The 24581-nt window shown below is 41.7% G+C and overlaps 1 protein-coding gene across 5 annotated transcripts in view; it reads left to right on the top strand.

Moving 5' to 3' along the window:
• Window positions 1-24033, top strand: part of ppp1r3cb (protein phosphatase 1, regulatory subunit 3Cb) — a 76284-nt gene extending 52251 nt beyond the window's left edge. For 2 of the 5 annotated variants that reach the window (XM_068052596.1, XM_068052595.1), the window contains one exon: window positions 23027-24033. In XM_068052596.1, the coding sequence (XP_067908697.1) occupies window positions 23027-23963 (937 nt within the window). In that variant the 3' untranslated portion in view covers window positions 23964-24033. Of the gene's footprint in view, window positions 1-7682; window positions 8064-22171; window positions 22274-22340; window positions 22549-23026 lie in introns of those variants that run through there. The other 3 variants (XM_068052594.1, XM_068052593.1, XR_010977051.1) reach the window with 3 other exon arrangements.
• The last annotated feature ends 548 nt before the right edge of the window (window positions 24034-24581 follow it).

The following is a 24581-nucleotide window of genomic DNA, read 5'->3' as shown; positions in this document are numbered from 1 at the left end:
TAGGATTAATTAATGACCTCATAGTGAAGATGCCCCTTGGCATCAGCAATCATAATATGATTGAATTTTACATTCAGTTTGAGGGAGAGAAGAGTGGGTCTAAGACTAATCTTTCAAATTTAAATAAAGACAATTATGAGGGCATGAAAGCAGAGCTAGGAAAAGTGAATTGGCAAAGTAGGTTAAGGGATAGGTAATAGAGATGCAGTGGCAGACATTTAAGGGGATATTTCAGAATACACAGAATACATTCCAATGAGAAAGAAAGATTCCAAGGGGAGGACCCACCATCTATGGTTAACTAAAAAAATTAAAGATAATATCAAATTTAAAGAGAACGCAAAGATAGGTGGCAGGTCAGAAGATTTAACAGAATATAAAAAGCAGCAAAGAATGAGTAAAAGATAAATAAGGAGGGAAAAATTAGAGTATGAGAGATAGCTGGCTAGAAATATGAAAACAGATAGTAAGAGTTTTCATAGTTATTTAAGAAAGAAGAGTTAACAAAGTGAGTGTTGGTCCTATCGAAAGTGAGTCTGAGGAATTAATAAGGGAAAATAGGATATGGCAGATGAATTGAACAGGTATTTTACAACAGTCTTCACTATAAAGGATACAAGTAACATCTCAGAAATAGCTGTAAATCAGGAAATGGAATGGAGGGAGGAACTCAAGAAAATTACAATTACCAGGGAAGTGGTACTGAGCAAATTGTTGGAGCTGTGGGCTGACAAGTCCCTGGGTCCTGAAGGACATCATCCCAGGGTCTTAAAAGAAGTGGCTAGTGAGATAGTTGATGCACTGTTTTTAATTTTCTAAAATTCCCAAGATTCGGGGAAGGTTCCATTAGATTGGAAAATAGCCAATGTAACTCCTTTATTCAAAAAGGGAGGGAGACAGAAAGCAGGAAATTACAGGCCAGTTAGCTTAACATCTGTCTGAGGGAAAATGTTGGAAGCTATAATTAAAGACGTTATAGCAGGGCATTTAGAAAAATTCAAGGTAATCAGGCAGAGTCAACATGGTTTTGTGGAAGGGAAATCATGTTTAGCCAATTTACTGGAGTTCTTTGAAGAAGTAACATGTGAACATATGCTGTGGATAAAGGGGAACCAGTGGATGTATTGTGCTTAGATTTCCAGAAGGCATTTGATAAGGTGCCACATCAAAGATTATTGCAGAAAATAAAAGCTCATGGTGTAGAGGGTAACATATTGGCATGGATGGAAGATTAGCTAACTAACAGGAAACAGAGAGTAGGCATAAATGGGTCACTTTCTGGTTGGCAAGATGTAATGAGTGGTGTGCCACAGGGATCAGTGCTGGGGCCTCAACTTTTTACAATTTATATAAATGACTTGCATGAAGGGACCGAAGGTATGGTTGCTAAATTTGCTGATGACACAAAGATAGGTAGGAAAGTAACTTGTGAAGAGGACATAAGGGGGCTACAAAGGGATATAGATAGGCTAAGTGAGTGGGAAAAGATCTGGCAAATGGAGTATAATGTGGGAAAATGTGAAATTGTACATTTGGGCAGGAAGAATAAAAAAAAAAATCATATTATCTGAATGGTGAGAGATTGCAGAACTCTGAGATGCAGAGGGATCTCGGTGTCCTAGTGCATGAATCACAAAAGTTTAGTATGCAGGTACAACAAGTAATTAGGAAAGCTAATAGAATGTTATCATTTATTGTGAGGGGAACTGAATACAAAAGTAGGGAGGTCATACTTCAGTTATACAGGGCATTGGTGAAACCGCATCTGGAGTACTGTGTGCAGTATTGCTCTCCTTATTTAAGGAAGATGTAAATGCATGGGAAGCAATTCAGGTCTACTAGACTAATACCTGGAATGGACGGACTGTCTTATGAAGAAAGGTTGGATAGATTAGGCTTGTATCCGCTGGAATTTAGAAGAGTAAGAGGTGACTTGATTGAAACATAAAAGATTCTGAGGAGTCTTGACAGGGTGGATGTGGAAAGGATGTTTCCTCTTGTGGGAGAAACTAGAACTAGGGGTTACTGTTTAAAAATAATGGGTCACCCATTTAAGACAGAGATGCGGAGAAATTTTTTCTCTAAGAGGGTCGTGAGTCTTTGGAACTCTCTTCCTCAAAAGATGGTGGAAGCAGAGTCTTTGAATATTTTTAAGGCAGAAGTAGATTCTTGATAAGCAAGGGGGTGAAAGGTTATTGGGGGTAGATGGGAGTAGGTTACAATCAGATCAGCCATGATCTTGTTGAATGGTGGAGCAGGCCTGAGGGGCAGAGTGGCCTACTCTTGCTCCTAATTCATATGTCCTTACATATGTTTGTATGTTCAGAACTTAGGAACTTGGTTGCTGAAGGCGCAACTCAGGTGTGGGAACTCTTAACAGTGCAGAAGAGAGGAAATTTTGATCTGTGTCTTACACAGTATTAATTATGCAGCTCCACATTTTCCTGGGACTTCTCTTTCTCCTTTTTTAGGATGCTCCTTAAAACTTACCTCTTTGACCAAGCTTATGTGGCTCGTTGTTTAATTCTGTTTCATAACGCTCCTGTGAAACACCTAGGGACTTTTTGCTACATTGAAAACACTAAAGAAATACAAGTTTTGCTGTAATTATCATAGCACCACCTCCATTAAAATCAGTGGTGATCGTGATTTTTGTACATTTAAGCCAATTTTCACGCCATTGACACTTAGTCTAAAAAATAATGATGCTGGTATCCTGGCAGCAAGATGACTTTAAATGCATTCTCTGATTGCTTTTAAACGATGTGCTAATGTGTTTGCTGGTCAGAATTTGTTACTTTTAAGTACTCTTTAAAACTATGATTCTTTTGAAGCATTGCTTGTTGCTGTGAAGGGTAGGATTATTTAAAAACAGCAGCAGAAGCACTTACGCAAACAATAAGTGGCCTGGAGGGTGCAGCAAAAAACGTTATAAAGAATATCGATTGCCTAAAGTCAAGAAGTTGAAGGACTCTTAGATGACGCTGGCCCGAGCACTTCCCTCACATTTAGATTAAAATATTCTGTATTGCCATTTGTTTTATGGGCTAGTTAATTTAGTAAAATTTGGTTCACTTCTGCTCAGCATTAGAAAAGTTCTGGAATCAATTGAACCATTAAGGTGCTTCAGTCTAACATGCTTTTTCAATCATCAATTGGGAATGTTGAAGATGCTTTGGCAAATTCCTGTCACTATTTCTAGCAAGTAATCCCTGACCCTGTCCGCCACCACACTCCCACCATACAGGTGAAATACTTTGTGTCGAACCTGTTTGTCATATCACTAGTAGAAAATGGTTGCATTGCTTCCAATTAGCCACTGTGCTTGCTGTGGCAATTATAATTATGAATGCTGGAAAATAAGGAGTAAATTATCAACGGCGAGATTGGCAAGCAGCTAAGCATCAAAATTTACGGTGTACATTGCCGATCTTGCCATTGTTAGAAAATCTGAACAAGTGACTTGACTTGTGCCACCTGCTGGAATCTGACCTGCAGACCATGCCAAAAAGAAAAGGGTGGCACTGCCAGCAGCAATGAAGCTGACTACCACCCTGAACTGGTCTCAATAGTCAGGATTCCTTTGTCTTAAATCCTCCATACCTGGGATATTTGAAAAGAAAGTCAAACTGGAAGAAAGCCTTCTAGGAGGTAAAAGCTACCCACTTCAGCCCTGGCTCATGATTTCTCTGTGACAGCCAGGAACCTCACCTGAACATAGATACATAGGGACATGCAGCCACCAAGATAATTACTGAGCATACTACAGATCTCCTGAAGCAGCAATTCAGAAAGATCTGAATTGTCAAAATCCACAAAGAGGTCAAAGAGAGCAAGATGGGATAATGTACCAAAGTCACAGAAAATATGGCTGGAATTTTAGCCTTGCCAGACAGGTGCCGTCCACCGACCAACAAATCGGTGGCGATCCCGCCTCTGCCAGGTCTGGGGATCCAGACCAGATTTTATGGGCCCTAGGCCCTTAATTAGTCTAAGGTGTGTCTTCCACCTCATCGAGGCAGGAAGTCCCACCTAATACAGCTGACAGCCAATGAGCAGGCTGGCAGCTCTTAGTCCCAGCAGCACCACCAGGACTACACCCAGCTTCAAGATGAAGAGGAAGGATGGCCCTGCAAAAGAGGTGAATTTTTGGGGCCTTGCTGGGGGTGATTGGTTGGGCCCCGGCGAGCCAAGGGGGGTGGATTGAGGGGCAGTGGGCCTGTTGGGCAATGGGGTGACTGGGGCATCAAGGGCGGCCCTCTGTCGGGCACAGCGTGCCCGATCAGGAGGAGCCACCCCCTGGCCATCAATTGGCCGCCTACTTCTATCAGGCAACTTTTCTCAGGCCTGGGCTGCCCGCCTGCCAACAGTAAAATCCCCGTGGCAGTGGGCGGAGGCCCTTAAGTGACCGTTAATTGGCCATTTAAGGGCCTTGATTGGCCCGGGCCGTGCGGGCCCTTTGTCGCTGCTACCGCCCTCTGTAAAATGGCAGCGGGAGCATGTCGGGAAGGGCCCCCGAGCCTCCCACCATTTTACACCTTCCCCACCCTGCCACCAGCCCGCTCTTTGAGGGGTGGGGGGGGGGGTGGGTGCATAAAATTCCAGCATATAATTTGTGGCTTTGGTTAGGGCTCTTTTGGTGCCATTGGAAGAGCGGAACCCTGATTGGATGGATTCAGATAGGGACTTGTGGGAAAGATGAGCAAGAACCTGGAAGGTGACAACACATTCAAGGACTTTGGAGATGAACGGGAGGTTGGGGATGGGGCGGTAGTTAGCAAGGGCAGAATTGTCGAAGGTGGGTTTGAGGAGAGAGGTGATGGCGGTGGCTTTGAAAGGACAGTGACAAATGCAGAGGAGAGGAAACTATTGACAATGTTCACCAACATCAGGCTAAGAAGGGGAGTTGAGTACTCAGGAGTCTGGAATGGGATCAAGACAGCAGGAAATAGCTTTAATGGATGAGATGAGTTGGGTCAGGGCATTTGGGGAGATGGGAGAGAATTAGAGAAAGATGAGAGTCCAGAGATGAGGTAGGTTGAGGATTAAAATGAGAATTGGCTTGGTGAGCAAAGGAAAGGGGAAGAAGCAGCAGAGGCAGCTGAATTAATGATCTATCTCTTGGTGACTAAGAAATCCATGAGCTCCTCGCACTTGTTATTGCAAGTGAGAGTAAAGGGGTCAGGGAAGAGGGGTTTAAGAAGACAGTTGTTCGTGGAGACCATGAATTTGGGATTATTTTTTCTCTTCTGCATTATCCTAGAGTTATGGATGGTTTGGCAGAGGTGATGCAGAGTAGTGTGAGGTGTTACCGCCTTATCTGATTTGGAGCTCTAACTAGTATTTGAAGGGCACAACAGAAATAGAAGAGCAACATACATTAGAATGCTGGTTAGAAAAATAACCCACCAAATGATATTTACATAGCAATGTGCATTACTCTGTCATACTTCAGATTAGGTCTATGTGAGTGAGTGGGTAAGTGAATAGAGCAGGAAGAATGACAGGAAGAGAATGACACCAGCCCTGAGCTTCTGGGGAAACCAATGGCTTCACTCTTCCGTACTATGTCCTCAACCCTCTCAGATTATGACAGTCGCTACCATGCATTAACTGCATTGTAAACATAGCAGGAAGCTATTTGGGGAAAATCACAAATGCTGTTTCTACCATAATTTGTAAATTATGGGTAGATTTTACTATTGAGCTCTTCAAATTCATCTGTGGAGGCCAATGTGCCCAAGTAATTTTCTATCCGTTAATTTTAAAATTGGGCTGAGTTCTCCTTTGTGTCAATGTAAAGGTGACAGCTGTGAATGAACTTAACATAATTATTGCTGAGCTGTAAGAATGCTACATTTCACACTCCAACATGGTAGTTTAACATTTACATAAAGTTAGGCTATTCAGTAAACAGCTTGGTGGAATCTCACAATTTGCAGGAAATGATGGCTCAAGCTAGAAATGGGTGAACATTTCCCCTTTGCAACTCACAGGATGGAGGGTTGTGTGGATGGTTGTGGTTATATGGTTCTTTACAAGCATGTAAGTGTAGGTGTTTAATCACTAACCTAGCACTGGTCACATGCCCCCAACTTTGGCATCTCCCCTTGAAAGAGCAGAGTACCTCTATGACCTTCTCCTTATAGACCATGAGGTGCTTGTCATTGGGGATATTCCTTCCACTGACGTGCTTCTCATGTCTGTTGTGCACATTTTCTCCTGCAACAAGACTGAGTAAATAACATGAAGACTATCAGTTGAGGGGTGTGTGCCAAGTGGCACAGGAAAGCTGAAATAAGAGATGTGGTGGTATCAGCCTGTTAAAGTGGGTTTTAGGGTATTCTTGCAAGTAACTGCTGTGAAGGGAGATGGGTAATCATATTGCGAGATCCTCATCTAGTGCTCCCCTCAATCAAAGTGCATTGTGAAGGGTTAGTTGTACAGCTATTACCTTTAAAAGTTGAGGAATGTACTGATGCCCAGATTGCCCAAGGAAGAAAAGGAAAAACAGTTGATTTATTACCTTATCCACTTTAATCATGTCATTCAACCTTTTGTGGCATTGGTCTGTGGTCCTGTGCAGTGAAAGAATTGGCATTCAGTGACAATGTCACCACTTTCTACATGGCATGAATGCAAGTTTGCAGTTTAGACTCAGTGAAATTGTGGTATCATCTTCTTTGCCTCTGTATCATTGACCCATTGTCCTTTTTTTGGCTGCCTCTGCCAGGTTCTAGTGTGCAAGAAATTCCTTTTCTTCCCCAAAAATATACTTTATTTCTAAAAATGTGTAAAAAGAAATTACAAAACAGTTCAAATTTGACATTTCAGAAAGTGCAATAGAGATCAGATTCCTTCGATACAGAACATGAGGTGCCTCACAACTCTTGCCATTCCATTTTATATGCAATGTACATTTGCAGTACATAGCAAAAACATTTTTGGTGCATACAGCCTGAGGAATTTTACTCGGGTTCCAGCCCCTCGGTATACTATGGCAGGAGGACCTTACACAGCAGTCTTTCCCCATTGAGCCTTTGCGGTGGCTGCCCCAAGCTTTACTGCATCCCTCAGCATGTAGTCCTGGACTAGAAATTCTTGTAAAACAGCATAAAAGTAGTCATGAGACATCCAGTCAAGCTAGCAGGCAGTTGACCCACTGAACCAAGTACCGTTCCTTTCTTACTTGCTGTTTCCCCCGTCTGCTTCTGTAATCTTCACCCAGAATTCTGACATAGTTGGCTGACACTCCTTTCAACCAGTCCTATGGTCTTCATAATGCATTTATTAGATGGGATTTATTTAAGACAATTATTTGACAAACAGATCCTACTGAGAAATATTCCAGCTGTATGTGTGGGAACCACTCCCAGAATTACATGAGTGAGGACTTCTCTGTTCACATTTCTCACTGGAATTGTCTGTTATACATGCACCATTCAAAAGACAATAATAAATCACTGGTAATTACATTCCCATTTCCTTCATGGGTTCAGGCAGTTTAGAGCAATAAAGCTAAGATATACAGCCTCTTTGTCTCCATTATTTTAATGATAATGCTGGTGTTTAAAAAAAAACACAGGTCAATCTTGAATCACATGGCACAGATGGGATTTTCATTGCTGTGAGTTGCACAACAGATGTAGAAATGTTTAATCAGCCTCCCTTCTTACCTCTAGGAACATGCCTAAAGTTTTATTTTCCACAACTGTTCTGGACATGCCTGGGCCGCTCATCAGGAAAGTGTGCACCCTACGGCCTGTGATCTGCCATCCATTAAAATTAACAGACAGAAAATCATGGGTGCTGACATGAATTCCAGGATGTTGAAGTGGAAAATCTCCCATTATAACTCTGTCAGTGCATCAGCGTATATTGTAAAAATATCCAATCTAACAACTTACTTCAGAACCTTTTCTCCAAGTCGACGTTGTCATGCAATGAAAAGGTCATTGCTATTTGATCTCAAAAGGGGAATTTTTGAGTTTTCTGGTATCCCAATGTTGTCAACTGTCAATTAATCTTAGTAATCACAAATATTTTACAGATCATGCACTTTCTTGCAGGAAATTGTGCACTCCCCAGTTTGTGATCTGCCATTCATTAAGGTCAATAGGCAGAAAATCATAGGTGCTGACATGAATTCCAGCTTGTGCCCTATAACTCTGTAAGTACGTCAGCTAATATAGTAAAAATATCCGACCAAATTCAAGGTTACACTGACTATCTTCATATAATCTTGTTCTTTTATTCTGCAGCAATTTGGTCTAGTGCTAATCCATAATCAGTGTTTCCTTAGGTTGATGTAATGTTTTGGTAAATTTCACACTTGCCTGTTAAAATCGTTTTATGCTATTACAGCATAGGCACAAATATAAATGGGCAGTCATTCCGATAATCTTTTGACTAATTTTGAAATTAGACCCATCGCCCGAGTGTGATTTTTAATTCAGTTTCCAAACGTCCAAGATATTTGGGAATTCACAGATAAGCAATTAATCAGAAAATGACACTTTATTGAAACTAAATTAGCCAAACAACTAAGTTAAATGACCAAAATACCTAGCATAAAAACAATATTCTTGGGTAAAATAATGTCTGGGTCACATTGCAAATACAATAAACATGTGTTATTGATATGAATGACTAGAATTTTATGTTTGTTGTTTTAAACAAAGGTAAGAAAGTATAAGTAGAGTGTCATCTTAGTTTCTTATTTAATAACATTTTATACAGGAACATAAATTGTACCAAATCAACATGCAGGTATTGCAGCCTTGAATAGTAGTAATATTACCAGCTCTAACTTGAGAATACCATTTGAACATTGTGCCCAGTTTTCAGCTCCTTACTTTAGAAAACATGACAGGGTCATAGAGAGGATGCAAAAGAGATTCATCAAGATGATTGTTTAACGATAAGGAGAGATTAGCAAAATTGTGGTTCAATTTCATTATAACAGATAAGGTTAAGAGAAAATCTGATAGAAATGTTCACAATTGTGAGGGGTTTTGATAAAGTAAGTTGGGAAGTACTTCAATATCTAAAGGGCATAAATGTTAGATCATCACCAAAAGAAAAGCAGAGGTTTGTTAATACACGGAAACTGGGATTATTCTCTGTGATCCTGCACAAAATCAGGTGGGCTTATAGGAGAGAATAGTGGAAAATGCAGGTTGTGTGGCTTACCGTCATCCGTGATCGACTGACATTTCCCTCCCGTTTCCCCAACCCATCAGCAGACTCCCCTCTGTCCAATTCAGATCTCACTTATCCTCTTATGTAGGCTTCAGTGACTGGGAGGCCTATAGGGCAGCTGATCCTTCCAGCTGTGGACTGTTTCTGGCCCTTTAACTGTCCAGCCACTTCCTGTGATATTACATTGCAGTTCCACTGCAGAACCACTGAGATTCCGAAGTTGGATTGTGGTCAACTCCCTCTTGATGACAAGAACCCTGCTGGAAGTGTGTCAAGCATACAGGATGAACCCCAACCCAAGAAACCTCATCAAAATACTCTCTGGAACATTCTGCCAGAAAAAGTGGTTGAAAGAAAAGCCATTATACCTTTTAGAAGGATAAAAGCTTTAAAAAGAAAACATTTAAAATGGTATATGGAAAGAGTAAGAATATGGGATAAAGGGAATAACTCTTTCAGGGAGTCAGCACAGGTGTGAAAGGCCACATGGCCTCCTTATGTGCTGTAAGATTCTATTATATAATTTTTTGCGAACAATTTCTCATTGATAAAGTTAACACACCTGTACTGCACTCTCCTGTGAAATTGATCTTTGGCAGAAGTGAATGGGAATGTTGTGTAAAACGGGCTGCCAATTCACTATCACCCATTTTGTGCTATCTATGTGGAACATGAATTTCACTTGCCATATCTCTTAATTTTCGAATGTAAAGATTTGTGTTACAATTCCTATATCAGGGACAAATGGTCAAAAATCAAACACCCTGCAGGTAACATTTGTTCACATAGCGTTGTTTCAAAGTGGTGTGACAGAGACTACATTGATTTCCTGGGGGCAGACAGCACCATGGCCAGTACCTGCAAGGCTCCCGCAGGTTTCCTCATTGATATCATTGATGATCTCCAGGCAGGCCTGCTGCAGGTAATGGCCTGCAGCACTCTCTGCCCCTGGGGAAACAATGTAGTCTACGTAGTGCCTACATTTCACCACCTCCCCCCCCAACCGCCCGCCAATTTATTTTACAAATATGTGTAGTACAATGAAGATTCAAATAACCTAAGATTTTAATTTTAGTATCATTGTTAATGTACTATGAATAAGTTTAATTCTTTGTTATGGTTTCTACAGATATAAATTAAGGGACTTCTGATATAATTCTCCCCAACATTATCATCAATCAAATTAAATCAGATAATGATCACGCTATTGAATTTTTGATGATACTTAAGTCATAAACTATGAAGTAAATACATCAATCACCAGGGAACCACATTTGATGGGAATACACAGCAGAGATAGCTTGTTGCTTTGATTCTCTGACTTGTACTTCTTAGTAAGGCATTTGACAAGGTCCCACATGGCAGACTGGTCAGTAAAATGAAAGCCCATGGGATACAGGGGAATGTGGCAGGTTGGATCCGGAATTGGATCAGGGACAGGAAACAAAGGGTAGTAGTCGATGGATGTTTTTGTGAATGGAAAGCAGTTTCCAGTGGCATTCCACAGGGCTCAGTGTTGGGTCCCTTACTGTTTGTGGTATATATTAATGATTTGGACTTAACTGTGGGAGGCATGATTGGCAAATTTGCTGATGACACAAAAATTGGTTGTGTAGTTGATAGTGAAGAGGATAGCCATAGACTCCAGAATGACATCAATGGTGTGGTTGACTGGGCGAAAAAGTGGCAAATGGAATTCAATCCTTTGGGGAAGACAAATAAAGCGAGGGAATACACAATAAATGGGAAGATACTGAGAGAGGTAGAAGAAGTGAGAGACCTTGGAGTGTATGTCCACAGGTCCCTGAAGGTGGCAGGACAGGTAGATATAGTGGTGAAGAAGGCATATGGAATGCTTTCCTTTATTGGCCGAGGTGTAGAATTCAAAAGCAGGGATGTAATGCTGGAACTGTATAAAACGCTGGTTTGGCCATAGTTGGAGTATTGTGTCCAGTTCTGGTCAGCACATTACAGAAAGGACATAATTGCACTGGAGAGAGTACAGAGGAGATTTGCAAGATTGTTGCCAGGGCTCGAAAGTTGCAGCTATGAAGAAAGCTTGGATAGGCTAGAGTTGTTTCCTTAGAACAGAGGAGGTGGAGGGTTGAGTTAATTGAGGTGTACAAAATTATGAGGGGCCTAGATAGAGTAGACAGGAAGGACCTGTTTCCCTTAGTGGAGAGCTCAATTCCCAGGGGGTACAGATTTAAGGTGATTGATAAAAGGATTAGGACCATGAGGAAAAACTTTTTCACCCAGAGGATGGTGGGTCTGGAATTCACTGCCAGGAACAGTGGTGGAGGCAGAAACCCTCAATTCTTTTAAAAGGTACCTGGACATGCACCTGCAGTGCTGCAAGCTGCAAGGCTAGCGACCAGGTGCTGGAAGGTGGGATTAGATTGGGCGGCGAGTTTCTATTTTTTCTTCTTCTCGGCAGGCATGGACTCGATGGGCTGAATGGCCTTCTTCTGTGCCATAATTGTTCTATGGTTCTATGGCTCTTCTGGATTGCAGACTCAATGAATTTACCCTTAAGTATCATCCAAAATACTGTAAAATGTTAATTGACTGAGAAATGTTAAAAAAGAACAGACCAAACATATTGCCTATACTCTCCAACTCCTGTGACTTAAAAGTAATTTCTAAAAGTTGCAATTTTCCCAGAAACATATTAAAATTGCAATTGTTGCTCTAAAATTAGGACAGTTCAGAAATGGGATGACTTTCTGATCTCAACCTGCAATGTCTAAGGAGGAGCTAAATGGGAGGTAAGTATTTTATAATGAAGCAACAATATGCATGACATACACCAAGACCACAATTCATCCAAATTACATACATACGTACGAACATACAAATTAGAAGCAGGAGTAGGCTACTCGGCCCTTCGAGCCTGCTCCGCCATTCAATAAGTTCATGGCTGAACAGATTACTCCCCATTTCCACTTATCCCCAATAACCTTCCACACCCTTGCTTATCAAGAATCTATCTACCTCTGCCTTAAAAATATTCAAAGACTCTGCTTCCACCACCTTTTGAGGAAGGAAATTCCAAAGACTCACGACCCTCTGAGAGAAAAAATTTCTCCTCATCTCTGTCTTAAATGGGTAACCCCTAATTTTTAAACAGTGACCCCTAGTTCTAGATTATCCCACAAGGGGAAACATCCTTTTCACATCCACCCTGTCAAGACCCCTCAGGATCTTATATGTTTCAATCAAGTCACCTTTTACTCTCCTAAATTTCAGCCGATACAAGCCTAGCCTGTCCAATCTTTCCTCATAAGACAGCCCGCCCATTCCAGGTATTAATCTAGTAAACCTTCTCTGTACTGCCTCCAAAGCAGTTACATCCTTCCTTAAATAAGAAGACCAGTACTTGACACAGTACTCCAGATGTGATCTCACCAATGCCTTGTATAGCAAAGCATAACCTCCCTACTTTTGTATTCAATTCCCCTCGAGATAAACGATAACATTCTATTAGCTTTCCTAATTACATGCTGTACCTGCATACTAACCTTTTGCGATTCATGCACTAGGACACTCAGATCCCTCTGCATCTCAGAGCTCTGCAATCTTTCACCATTTAGATAATATGCTTCTTTTTTATTTTTCCTGCCAAAGTGGACAATTTCACATTTTCCCACATTATACTCCATTTGCCAGGTCTTTGCCCACTCACTTAACCTGTCTATATCCCTTTGTAGCCCCCTTATGTCCTCTTCACAAGTTACTTTCCTATCTATCTTTGTGTCATCAGCAAATTTAGCAACCATACCTTCGGTCCCTTCATGCAAGTCATTTATATAAATTGTAAAAAGTTGAGGCCCCAGCACTGATCCCTGTGGCACACTACTCATTACATCTTGCCAACCAGAAAATGACCCATTTATGCCTACTCTCTGTTTCCTGTTAGCTAACCAATCTTCTATCCATGCCAATATGTTACCCCATACACCATGAGCTTTTATTTTCTGCAATAACCTTTGAAGTGGCACCTTATCAAATGCTTCTGGAAATTAAAGTACAAAACATCCATCGGTTCCCCTTTTTCCACAGCACATGTAACACTCTCAAAGAACTCCAATAAATTGGTTAAACATGATTTCCCTTTCACAGGGAATAATTGGCAGGACTTTGAGAAACTTCAGCTCCAAATCCTCTGCAGCAGTTCTATTTAGATTGCAGGGACCCTATCCACATCTTATTTTATCTTTGTATACTTGAACATTTCAGTCCTCATTGAATGCATCCAGGTGCTTTGTTTTTGCTGAATATTTCCAGTACAGTATGTACAGGCAGAAATTATCTTTGTTTGGCTTCATCTTTTAGACTTAACTTCACAAAAAAAATGAACAGATCACCATATCTTATCTTGCTATAGTTACAGCCACATTCACACCTCACAGTGTAGAAAAGACCATAAGGTGTCTTCTACACTGTACTAAACTGGCAGTGATGTCAAATGCCATCTTAAGCAGTTACTGAGCTATAGTGTACTGATAAATTAATTACATTGCATTTGTTACATTGACTCTTTAATCTTAGCGTTTCACATAGACATGGGGAACAAAATTTTAAAAAATTACCAACAAAAAGTATTTAATTCATAATTTAACTATATCAACTAACTATATTTCTAAAATGTTGTCATTTTGCTTATGGATTATGGAGACATTGATACCGCATTAGAGAGTTTTTGAGTAACCTTAGTTCCCAATCACCTTGCTGGTCAACAGGCATCACTTCCTCTGTATAAAAGTTCGTACTAATATCTGCTGCAATCTGAGCCTTTGGAATTTGGATTATTTTTTATTTTGATTGAAGAATTTGTGAAAAAAAGTTTCTAGATGTTTCATGGTGACCAATAATGAATTTATAAACACAAGTTGATCGTGAAAAATCTTAATGTCTTGAAACCCATTCCTAATGATTGGTAACTTTACCAGTTCTATAATAGCTACCACGATTGACCAGAGCATAGTTTATTTATGAACTCCACTGATGGTACATACACAACAAGGAAGAATAGGATTTAGAAAGAAGGGAACTGACATTCCATAAACAATTTTGGATAAAAAGATGATAATATATATAAATATAGACTGAAGTGAACTAGCAATTAAAGAAAATGAGAACAGCTGTGACTTTTCACAACAGTCCAGTTTGAAATACAAAGGACACCATCATGTCAGCTGCTATTATTTCACAAGCATTTGTAAGTGTTAAAAACTGATATTTTTAAAATTTTTAAGATGGAGAGAGGTCAGGTGACGTCACATGAACTCTGCTTAAAGGCAAAACAGAAATCTTGGTTAGCAGGACAACAAAGATCCAAGATCAAAGACTTTTTTGAAAAACAAAGACTGCAGGGATATAACACCTGAAGAACAAATGGTTTCACCCTCCCAGACTTTCGGATCATAAACAAGAAGTCAGTGAGCTGGAGTTGATGGCCCCAGGACATGGGCTAGGAGGTGGGGTGGGAGAGGTGGTGCCATAGAATTGTGACAGGAGGCCAGGGGTGGAGTGCCCATCACCTTCCTGTCACAATGCGAATATGTTGGGGGCGGGAAAGACCGCCTTACTGCCCAGAGGCCAATTGAGGCCCTTACATGGCCTATTAGTAGCCACTTAAGGGTCTCTTCCTGTTCTGTTGGAATTAAGCCAGTGGTGGGGTGCAGAGGCCTCCCCCATGCAGGGAGGTCGTCCAGTGAAACATGGCAACCTCCCTGCAGGCTTGGGCGGAGCCTCCTCCATCGGCAATCTGTGGCCACAGAAGGCCCGCAGCAGAAAATAACCAACTTCCAGTAACACCATCTCCCTGCACTCATCGCCCAGCCTTCCACCCATCATCGGGGCCTGCCAGACTGGCCCCAGCGACCCTACCTCACTTACCTTCTCTGGGCCTGCTCCCAAGCCTCCTGTAGTAACTACCGGCAGTGGCTACTGCTCCTGGTGGTGCTGCCGATACTTCTAAGTGTCTGGCCCTTGATTGGCTGCCAGCTCTTGGAAGCGGGATCCCTGTTTTAAAGGGACAGAGACCCCGGTGCCGGGCACTTAAGTGCCTCAGCGCTGTATAATTGCGTGGGTGGGATGGGGGCTCCAAAAGGCCGAGGCGGGTTCCCACTGCCTTTTCAGCCCGGCACCGGGAGCCCTGCCAGCCCGACTAAATCCAATTCAGTGATTCTGAAAATGCAAATATGCATGGCACCTGCTGACACCTGGAAACAGTGGAAAGTCAGACATATAAACTTTGCATATTGGAAAAGGACAATGAGCTATTGACTTCTGATTTCAGATAAATTTAACAGATTTTCTGAAGGTAGACAGGCTGTAAGAAAGAAGGGAGCCCAGTGGTTTCAGCCTCAGAGCAGGCTGTAAGGAAGGAAGATAACCAGCGATAGCAGCCTCAAGGGAGAGAGAGGGACACCTGCTCTCAGAGAATACTGATACAGCAAAAGGCTACGAAGACACGAACCTGTGCTTTGAAAGTTGAAGTTTGTGGAATAGGAAAAGGCTAATTCCTGGAAGTCCGGGTCAAAAGTGCTCGGAGAAGTGAGCGAAGAGGGCATTTACTTGGAAAAAGGTTTGAGAGATCCAACCTATTGCAACTGGGAAGAGTATGGAACTTTTAACTACAAAGATTTTGCCATCAAGGAAGACTATATTGTAGCATATAAGTGTGGTGTGAGGTTTTCAAGTGTTTTACTAAGTAAAGAAAATTTGTAATTTGTTGTATCAGCTACTTACAAAGTACTATTTAGTTAATGGGGATTTCTTTTAGTGTAGTTGTTATAACAAACGTCTTAAAACATGAAATCTTACCATGTAATTCTTTATATTGGTCTGGAGGTTCGTATCTCGTATTTTAATGTTAACGGTCTCACTGAGGTCGTAACAGGAAGTACCTCCCTGGAAAGCTTGAACCTCCTTATACATTGCTCTCCCAGTAAGCCTTGATTGTCTATGCTGGCTCTGTACACCTTTCCTATGGGATATTATCTTCCGTTAATACTCCTTCTTCTGTGTGGTCAAACCTACTATCTAATGCTTCCAATGGCCAGGACATGAAGGAAAATGTTTTTACTTTACGTATGTCATTAGGTCCAATCTGATTGTGTTTTAAACATGATATGTGTTCTTCCAATGGCTCAATTAGTTTATATAGTGAATATCTAAGGCAAACAAAACAGTGAATGAACTGTTTCAAGCAGAGTGATAATAAGGTGCTACAGTTGGCCTCAACACCCTGAGTTAGGGAAGCAAAAGCTGGACATGATTCCTGCTCTTGATTACTATCCACTGAGTACTGTTGCAACTGTACAAAGTGTGAACAGGATTGAGCTTGGGCCCAACTCAGTTGAATAGCTTTCCAACACACAATGTCAAAGCTAACACATGAAGAACGATCTCTTGAGAGAAGGATCAGAGTGTGCCTGATGCCCATTGAACTTCAAACCAACAAAGACTCAAAAGTTTTAGCATACGAGTAAGCCAAATGATTATTCAAAAATGTAGCAATTAAATTCATATAATTAGCTGGATATGACTTGTATCCATTTTTACTTTGGTTTGCTGAATTGTCTTACATACATAGGAGCCCTTGTGCTTATGAGTCTCCAAATCAAACGACTTTCCATACAGGAAAGAAATAATTCATATTTATTTGGCATCTTATCACATCATTCCAAAGTGCTTCATTTAGAATGAATCACATTGTGCAATTTATGCTGGGCTGAGACATATAGCAGCCAATTTGTACATAAAGTCCCAGAAATAGCAAAAAATGAATAAGCAGTTAATCTACTTTTTGTTGGTATTGATTGAAGGAGGAATGCTGGTCAGGGCAGCACCATGCCATTCTTTGAATAGTGCAGAGGAATCTTTAATGCATATCCAACAGAACCACTGCAACTGGCTGATGGAGTCTTGGTTAAATGGAGATCATTTTCTGAGTGCACTTTTGTGATGGGATAGCTCACCCGCCAGCTATGTATATTGGAAAATTGCAAGTACACTGCTACCACTGCATGCTCAGAAAAATATTCCCAATGTATCATCTACAGCACTCCTAACAGTGCAATACTCCTTCAGCATGTAACTGAAAAGTCAGATAGGAGTATGTGCTAAAAACTTGGAGTTGGGCTTCATGCAAAACCTTCTGACTTGGAAGCAAGAATGGTACCAACTCAGTCAAGCAAATAGATAGGGTTCCTGTTTGCTTAATAAGGTGTGCACACTATCTCTGCACTTAAAAGTAAGAAGGGATACACTATTCACCAAACTTAAGTGTAAGTTGGCAGATAATGAGGCTTAGGTTCCCTCAAATGAGCGCAGGGTACATAAGCTGCTGCTGTTTGCTGAACTAGGCCTTTAAAATGCATAGGGAATTCAGTTAAACAGAAAATGCTGGAAATACTCAGTGGTCTGGCAGCATCTGTGAAGAGAGAAACAGAGTTAACGTTTCAGGTCAATGACCTTTCTTCAGAACTGGGAAAAGTTAAAAATGTAATAAGTTTCAAGCAAGTGAAAGACGGGAGGGTGGACAAAAGAACAAAAGGGAAGGTCTGTGATAGGGTGGAAGACAGGAGAGATTAAATGACAAATGTGTTGGTGGTGCAAGGGCAAAGGGAGTGGTAATTGGGACAAGTAAAGAAACAAAAAGTGTGTCTAAAGGAGGTGTGAATGGCAGAATGATGAACAGCTGTTGTCCAAAAGCAAAAACAAGAGAAAAATTAGATAAACCGAAACTTGCAAAGAAAAAGGAAACAAAATGGGAGCAGAGGTAATGGTCTGAAATTGTTGAACTCAAATGTTCTCGAGTTCTTTACTTTGGAGATACAGCACTGAAACAGGCCCTTCGGCCCACCGAGTCTGTGCCGACCATCAACCACCCATTTATACTAATCCTACATTAATCCCATATTCCTACCACATCCCCATAATTCCCCTACCACCTACCAATACTAGGAGCAATTTATAATGGCCAATTTACCTATCAACCTGCAAGTCTTTGGCTGTGGGAGGAAACCGGAGCACCCAGCGAAAACCCACGCAGTCACAGGGAGAACTTGCAAACTCCACACAGGCAGTACCCAGAATTGAACCCGGGTCACTGGAGCTGTGAGGCTGCGGTGCTAACCACTGCGCCACTGTGCTGCCCACTGTAGTTTTGGCGCCACTTTTTTCAGGTCTGACTTTCCAACCTTTTTTTTCCAAAGCTTACTGCGTGTTGTATGGCTAGAACCAGTGCTGTTCACCATATTTGGTTAGTCTAGCTAGGAGAGATTACTGAGTCTTTGCTAAGTTTTAACAATAACTAATTTATTACATATTGAAGAACTATATACAGCTTTACTTAAGTATGTCTAACTCCTTTGATGCCATGCTTCTTCTCAAGTCTCTCTTCAGGTGATCTCTTACATCATCATAGTGGGAGGTGCTACTCACACTGTCCCAGACATTAAACCTTTCAAACCCTTATACTACAATCCACAAACTGAAGTCCCTTATCCCTGGAACCATTCTCAGAAATCTTTTCTGCATCTTCTCGAATGCCTTCACGTCCTTCCTAAAATCCAGTGTCCAGAATTGTACATAATACTCCAGCTGAGGCTGAACCAGTATTTTATAAAGGTTCACCATAAAGTCTTTACTTTTGTACTCTATGCCTCTATTTATAAATGCCAGGATTCCATATGCCATATTGAAAACTGATAAATCCCCTGGACCAGATGAGCTACATCCCAGAGTATTGAAGGAGGTAGCTGTAGAAATAGTAGATGCGTTTGTGGTCAACTTTCAAAATTCTATAGATTCTGGAAGGGTTCCTGCAGACTGGAAAGTGGCAAATGTAATCCCACTATTTAAGAAGGGAGCAAGAGAGAAAACTGAGAACTACAGACCTGTTAGTTTGACGTCAGTAGTAGGGAAAATGTTGGAATCTATTATAAAGGATGAGATAACTAGACACTTCGAAAATAATGATATGATTGGGCAGAGTCAACATGGATTTGTGAAAGGGAAATCATGTTTCACAAACCTGTTCGAGTTTTTGGGGATGTTACTTGTAACATAGATAAAAGAAAACCAGTGAATGTGGTGTATTTGGATTTTCAGAAGACTTTTGATAAGGTCCCACACAGGAGGTTATTAAACAAAATTAGAACACATAGGATTGGGGGTAATATACTGTAATGGATTGAGAATTGCTTAACAGACAGAAAGAAAAGAGTAGGAATAAATGGGTCATTCTCAGGATGGCAGGCTGTTACTAGTGGACCACAGCTGTTTACAATCTATGTAAATGACTTGGATATGGGGACCAATTGTAACATTTCCAAATTTGCAGATGACACAAGACTAGGAAGGAGTGTAGGTTGTGAGGAGAATGCAAGGAGGCTTCAAGGAGATTTGGAAAGAGTAAGTGGATGGACAAGAACATGGTAGATGGAATATAATGTGAATAAATGTGAAGTGATCCAATTTGGTAGAAAAAACAAAAAGGTAGAGTATTTCTTAAATGGTGAGAGGTTGGGAAGTGTTGATGTCCAAAGAGACCTGGATGTCCTTGTTCATGAGTCAATAAAAGCTAGTATGCAGGTACAGCAAGCAATTAAGAAGGTAAATGGTATGTTGGCCTTCATTGCAAGGGGATTTGAATACAGGAATAAAGATGTATTGCTTCAATTGTATAAAGCATTGGTGAGACCACACATGGAGTATTGTGTACTTGGTCTCCTTATCGAAGGAAGGATATACTGCCATAGAGGAAGTGCAATGGAGGTTCACAAGACTAATCCCTGGGATAGCAGGATTGTCTTATGAGGAGAGATTGCAGAAATTGGGCCTGTATTTTATTTCATTTTTTGTTATTTTAGAGATACAGCACTGAAACAGGTCCTTCGGCCCACCGAGTCTGTGCTGACCAACAACCACCCATTTATACTAATCCTACATTAACCCCATATTCGCTACCACATCCCCACCATTCTCTCACCACCTACCTACACTAGGGGTAATTTGCAATGGTCAATTTACCTATCAACCTGCAGGTCTTTGGAGGTGGGAGGAAACCAGAGCACCCGGCAGAAACCCACACAGACACAGGGAGAACGTGCAGACTCTGCACAGGCAGTACCCAGAACTGAACCCGGGTCGCTGGAGCTGTGAGGCTGCGGTGCTAACCACTGCACCACTGTGCTGCCCATAATAAAATTTAAATTCCATCAGCTCCCATGCTGGGATTTGAACCTGTGTCCCCAGGGGATTAGCCTGAGCCACTAGATTACTAGCCCAGTGATATTACCACACACCATCATTTGCCCTCTAGAATTCCCTAGAATTTCAAAGAATGAGAGGTGATCTCATTGAAACTTACAAAATTCTTACAGGCCGTGACAGGGTGGATGTGGATAGATGTTTCCTCTGGCTGGTGAGTCTAGAACAAGAGGACACAGTCTCAGAATAAGGCGTAGGCCAGTTAAGACTGAGATGAGGAGTAATTTCTTCACTTAGAGGGTGTTGAATCTGTGGAATTCTGTACCCAGAGGGCTGTGGAAGCTCAATCATTGAGCATGTTCAGACGGAAATCGATAGATATCTGGATACTAATGACAAGAAGGGATATGGGGATAGTGGGGAAAAATGATGTAGAGGTAGATGATCAGCCATGATCTGTTTGAATGGCAGAGTAGGCCTACTCCTGCTCCTATTTCCTATGAACCTATGATCCTATATTAACTGCTTTCTCAACCTGCCCTGCCACCTTCAATGCTTTGCACATATATAGCCACCAGGCCCCTCCGCTTCTGCATCCCCTTTAGAATCCTATCCTTTATTTTATATTGCATCTCCTCGTTCCTCCTCCCAAAATATATCACTACACACTTCTCTGCATTAAATTTCATCTGCCATGTGCCTGTCTATTCCACCAGGCTGTTCTTGTCCTCTTGAAATTTATCACTACCCTCCTCACAGTTGAAAATACTTCCAAGTTTTGTGTCATCTGCAAATTTTGAAATTGTTCCTTGCACACCCAAGTCTGTCATTAATATAGATCAAGAAAAGCAGTGCTTCTAATAGTGACCTCTAGGGAACCCCACTATATACCTACCTCCAGTCCGAAACCAACTGTTCACCACTACTGACCTATTTCCTGTCACTCAGCCAACTTCGTATCCATGCTGCCGCTGTGGTGCAACCTACATTTTCCATCCTGGATACTTTGCTGTGCTCCCACCCTGTGTGTCCCTGTATTTGATTTGGAAAATATGACCATCACACAAAAACCAAATTTTTAAGTACGATTAGAATTCAAAACTATCCTATATTCAAAACTGGATGATTGTTTTCCCTATGAAAACACAGTGGCGCAGTGGTTAGCACTGCAGCCTTACAGCTCCAGTGACCCGGGTTCAGTTCTGGGCAATGCCTGTGTGGAGTTTGCCAGTTCTCCCTGTGACTGTGTGGGTTTCTGCTAGGTGCTCTGGGTTCCTCCCACAGCCAAGGACTTGCAGGTTGATAAGTAAATTGGCCATTGTAAATTGCCCCTAGTGTAGGTAGGTGATAGGAGAATTGTGGGGATGTGGTCGGGAATATTAATGTAGGATTAGTATAAATGGGTGGTTGATGGTCGGCACAGACTTGGTGGGCCGAAGGGCCTGTTTCAGTGCTGTATCTCTAAATAAATGATAGTCGTCCCCCACCCTTTGCACATTTTATACTGCTATATGTAAATAACTTGCCTTCCAACTTTAAAGCAACTCTCAGCCGCCTCAAACCCACCTGTGGCGCCCCCTGGCGGTTCCCCACGTCATAGTGCCGAGGCCACGCATCACTGTGATAGGCGGCGGCTGATCAGAGGGAGGCTGGCGATTGGTTGCGGCGTCTGTCACGTGAGTTAATGAGGCGGAGCCGCCTATAAGTGTCCGGGAGCGGCGCGTGTGGCTCTGAGCGACAGCTGAGAGGCACGTGCAAGAAGGACTTGTACCTGAAGCTCGCTGTAACTTCGCTATGATCTCTGTAGTGGTGAAGCTCTTTTAATCAGGCCGATGAACTGCACCAGGTAATTGTGCCATCTGCAGGTTCTGGGGATCTCTTGTCACTGTGCGGGGCGGGAGATCCCGCTGGGGGGAGTGTTCCTCGAGCAGAGTGAGGGTGAACCTGGGGCAGTCGGAGCTTCGCAGCCCACTACGTTATTGCAAGTGTTTCTGAGAGTCACAGTGATAACGATCGCATACTCAGCACCGCAAATCTTTTAACAAAGCTTCGCAGGCTTGGAATGGTGCAAGTCCTTCCCTTGTCTGCTTACTCTCATACGGTGGGAAACTTGTTTGTAAAGTATGTTGAGTTGGACTTTCCTACTGATTTTGCTGTCAGAAAATGCAATGTGGAATCACATTTTACTTGAGATTTAGAATTTTTTTCGACTTGCAGAATTGAGCGAAATCTTGTGCTTTCGCCTTTGGGATTTGGCGACACTGGACGGATAGGGAAAATCTGTCCCGTGCCTTTAAAACAACCAAGATAATTGTGTTTTTTTAAAATACAAGGTCTAAGTGTCTTTGGAAACAATAGCAAAATATTGCAAGCAGTGGAAGTGGCTAAAATAGCCAGTATTAATATTGCATTTAATTTAGTATTTAATTTTAATATAATAACACGAGTTTGGTGTATTGCGTCCTTCGTAATAAAAGTTGTCAAACTATTTCTGACAACCACTAACTTGTCTGGGAACCGGTTCCAGATGTTGAAGCACTTAGGTGCATTTTTGAGATTAGATCAGCAAAACATGACCATGTTGAACTTCGTGTTTCAGGGTCTACCATATCTTGGATTCCAGATCGTTACCAGCTGTGTCTATTATGCCAGTTGATTTAGCCATGAGACTCTGTTTGGCACATTCTCCACCTATGAGGAATTTCCTTGGCCCCTATGAAGCTTGCAGAGGGCTAACCTTCAACAGGCTAAAGCCCCTGCGGCCCTGTATCAGCATGAGGGGTGGGACTGACTCGTGTAATGAAGGCTGGGCTCAGTCCAGAGGCAAAAGGAAGAAAACAGTGGCTTTCGCAGATGATAAAGGTTTTTCTCTTACGGCAGTACACTTTTTCTCTGAATGTGAAGACTCGCTTGCTGAACTACAGTTTGACCTGACAGATCTCGACAACACATGTGGACTGAAACTAAACGAAAGAAAGCCCCTGGTCCTGGACTTCTCTCCGCCATCTGCAGACTACCTGGAATTCAGAAATCGCCTGAAGAAGAATTTCGTCTGTCTTGAAAATTGCACGCTGCAAGAGAAATTCATCGCGGGCACTGTCACAGTGAGGAATCTAAGTTACCACAAAGTCGTTCAAATCCGGATAACATTCGACACTTGGAAGAGTTATAAGGATGTGGACTGTACATTTCTAAACAATATTTATGGCTGTTCTGACACAGACACATTTTCTTTCGCTATTGACCTGCCATCATCCATACCGCCACAGGAAAGAATCGAGTTCTGCGCCTCCTTTAAGAGTGGAGATCAAATCTATTGGGACAACAACGAAGGGAAGAATTACGGCATTGTTCATGCCGAATGGAAGCCTGACGGGATTCAGGCCCCGATCACCTTCAAGGACGAGGTGACCAAGGTCCCCGGGAAGATGCAGACGATTGAATGCGACCAGTATGGAAGTCCCCGATCGTCGAGTGGATTGTTTCCTGAATGGCATAGCTGGGGCAAGATCGAGACGGCTTTGCCGTATTGGTGACAAATGTTAGTGTTGCTGTATTGTTTGGTGGAGAGTTGCCTCAATTTCCATATTAAACTTATGAAAACCATGTTGTGGATCTGTAAAGTCCCCTGCTTAGTGAATAATCACTAGCTTTACATTTTTTTTCGAAGAGCTCCTTTTTTGCAACTATTAATTTTTCTCTGGTCCTACAGTACACAGGAGCAAAACATTCTCAATAGATTAGTGGCTAACTGCATCATGCACTTAACGTGTAACTCCAGTTACCTATATAGATAATTAATATGCAAAAGATTAAAATTCATATTGATCCTTGAGACTCTGGTGAAGATACTGCATTCTGAAATTGTGGTATTTTGTGCCATGCTTACTATATTTTTGACCATGTTGATTTTTAAAAACTGTACAAAATTGAGTGTAAAGAATCGCATAGGATAAACTAGAGCACTTAATGCACTGTACATGAAGATGAATTGTAAACTTTTTATTTCACTTTCAGTCTGTTAGTGAAGTAGGCAACTTGCAATACTATCTCAGTGATCATATATGCTGTGATTAGCCATAGGTCCATGGCAGATGAAAGTAGGTAGTAGCCAGAAACCCATTGCACATTGTATATCAGATGAATGCCTTTTG

This window comes from Heterodontus francisci, chromosome 20 (genome assembly GCF_036365525.1).
Source record: "Heterodontus francisci isolate sHetFra1 chromosome 20, sHetFra1.hap1, whole genome shotgun sequence".
Lineage (NCBI taxonomy): Eukaryota > Metazoa > Chordata > Chondrichthyes > Heterodontiformes > Heterodontidae > Heterodontus > Heterodontus francisci.
The sequence above is the reverse complement of the archived record's forward strand: the minus strand, read 5'-3'. Positions and strand labels throughout refer to the sequence as shown.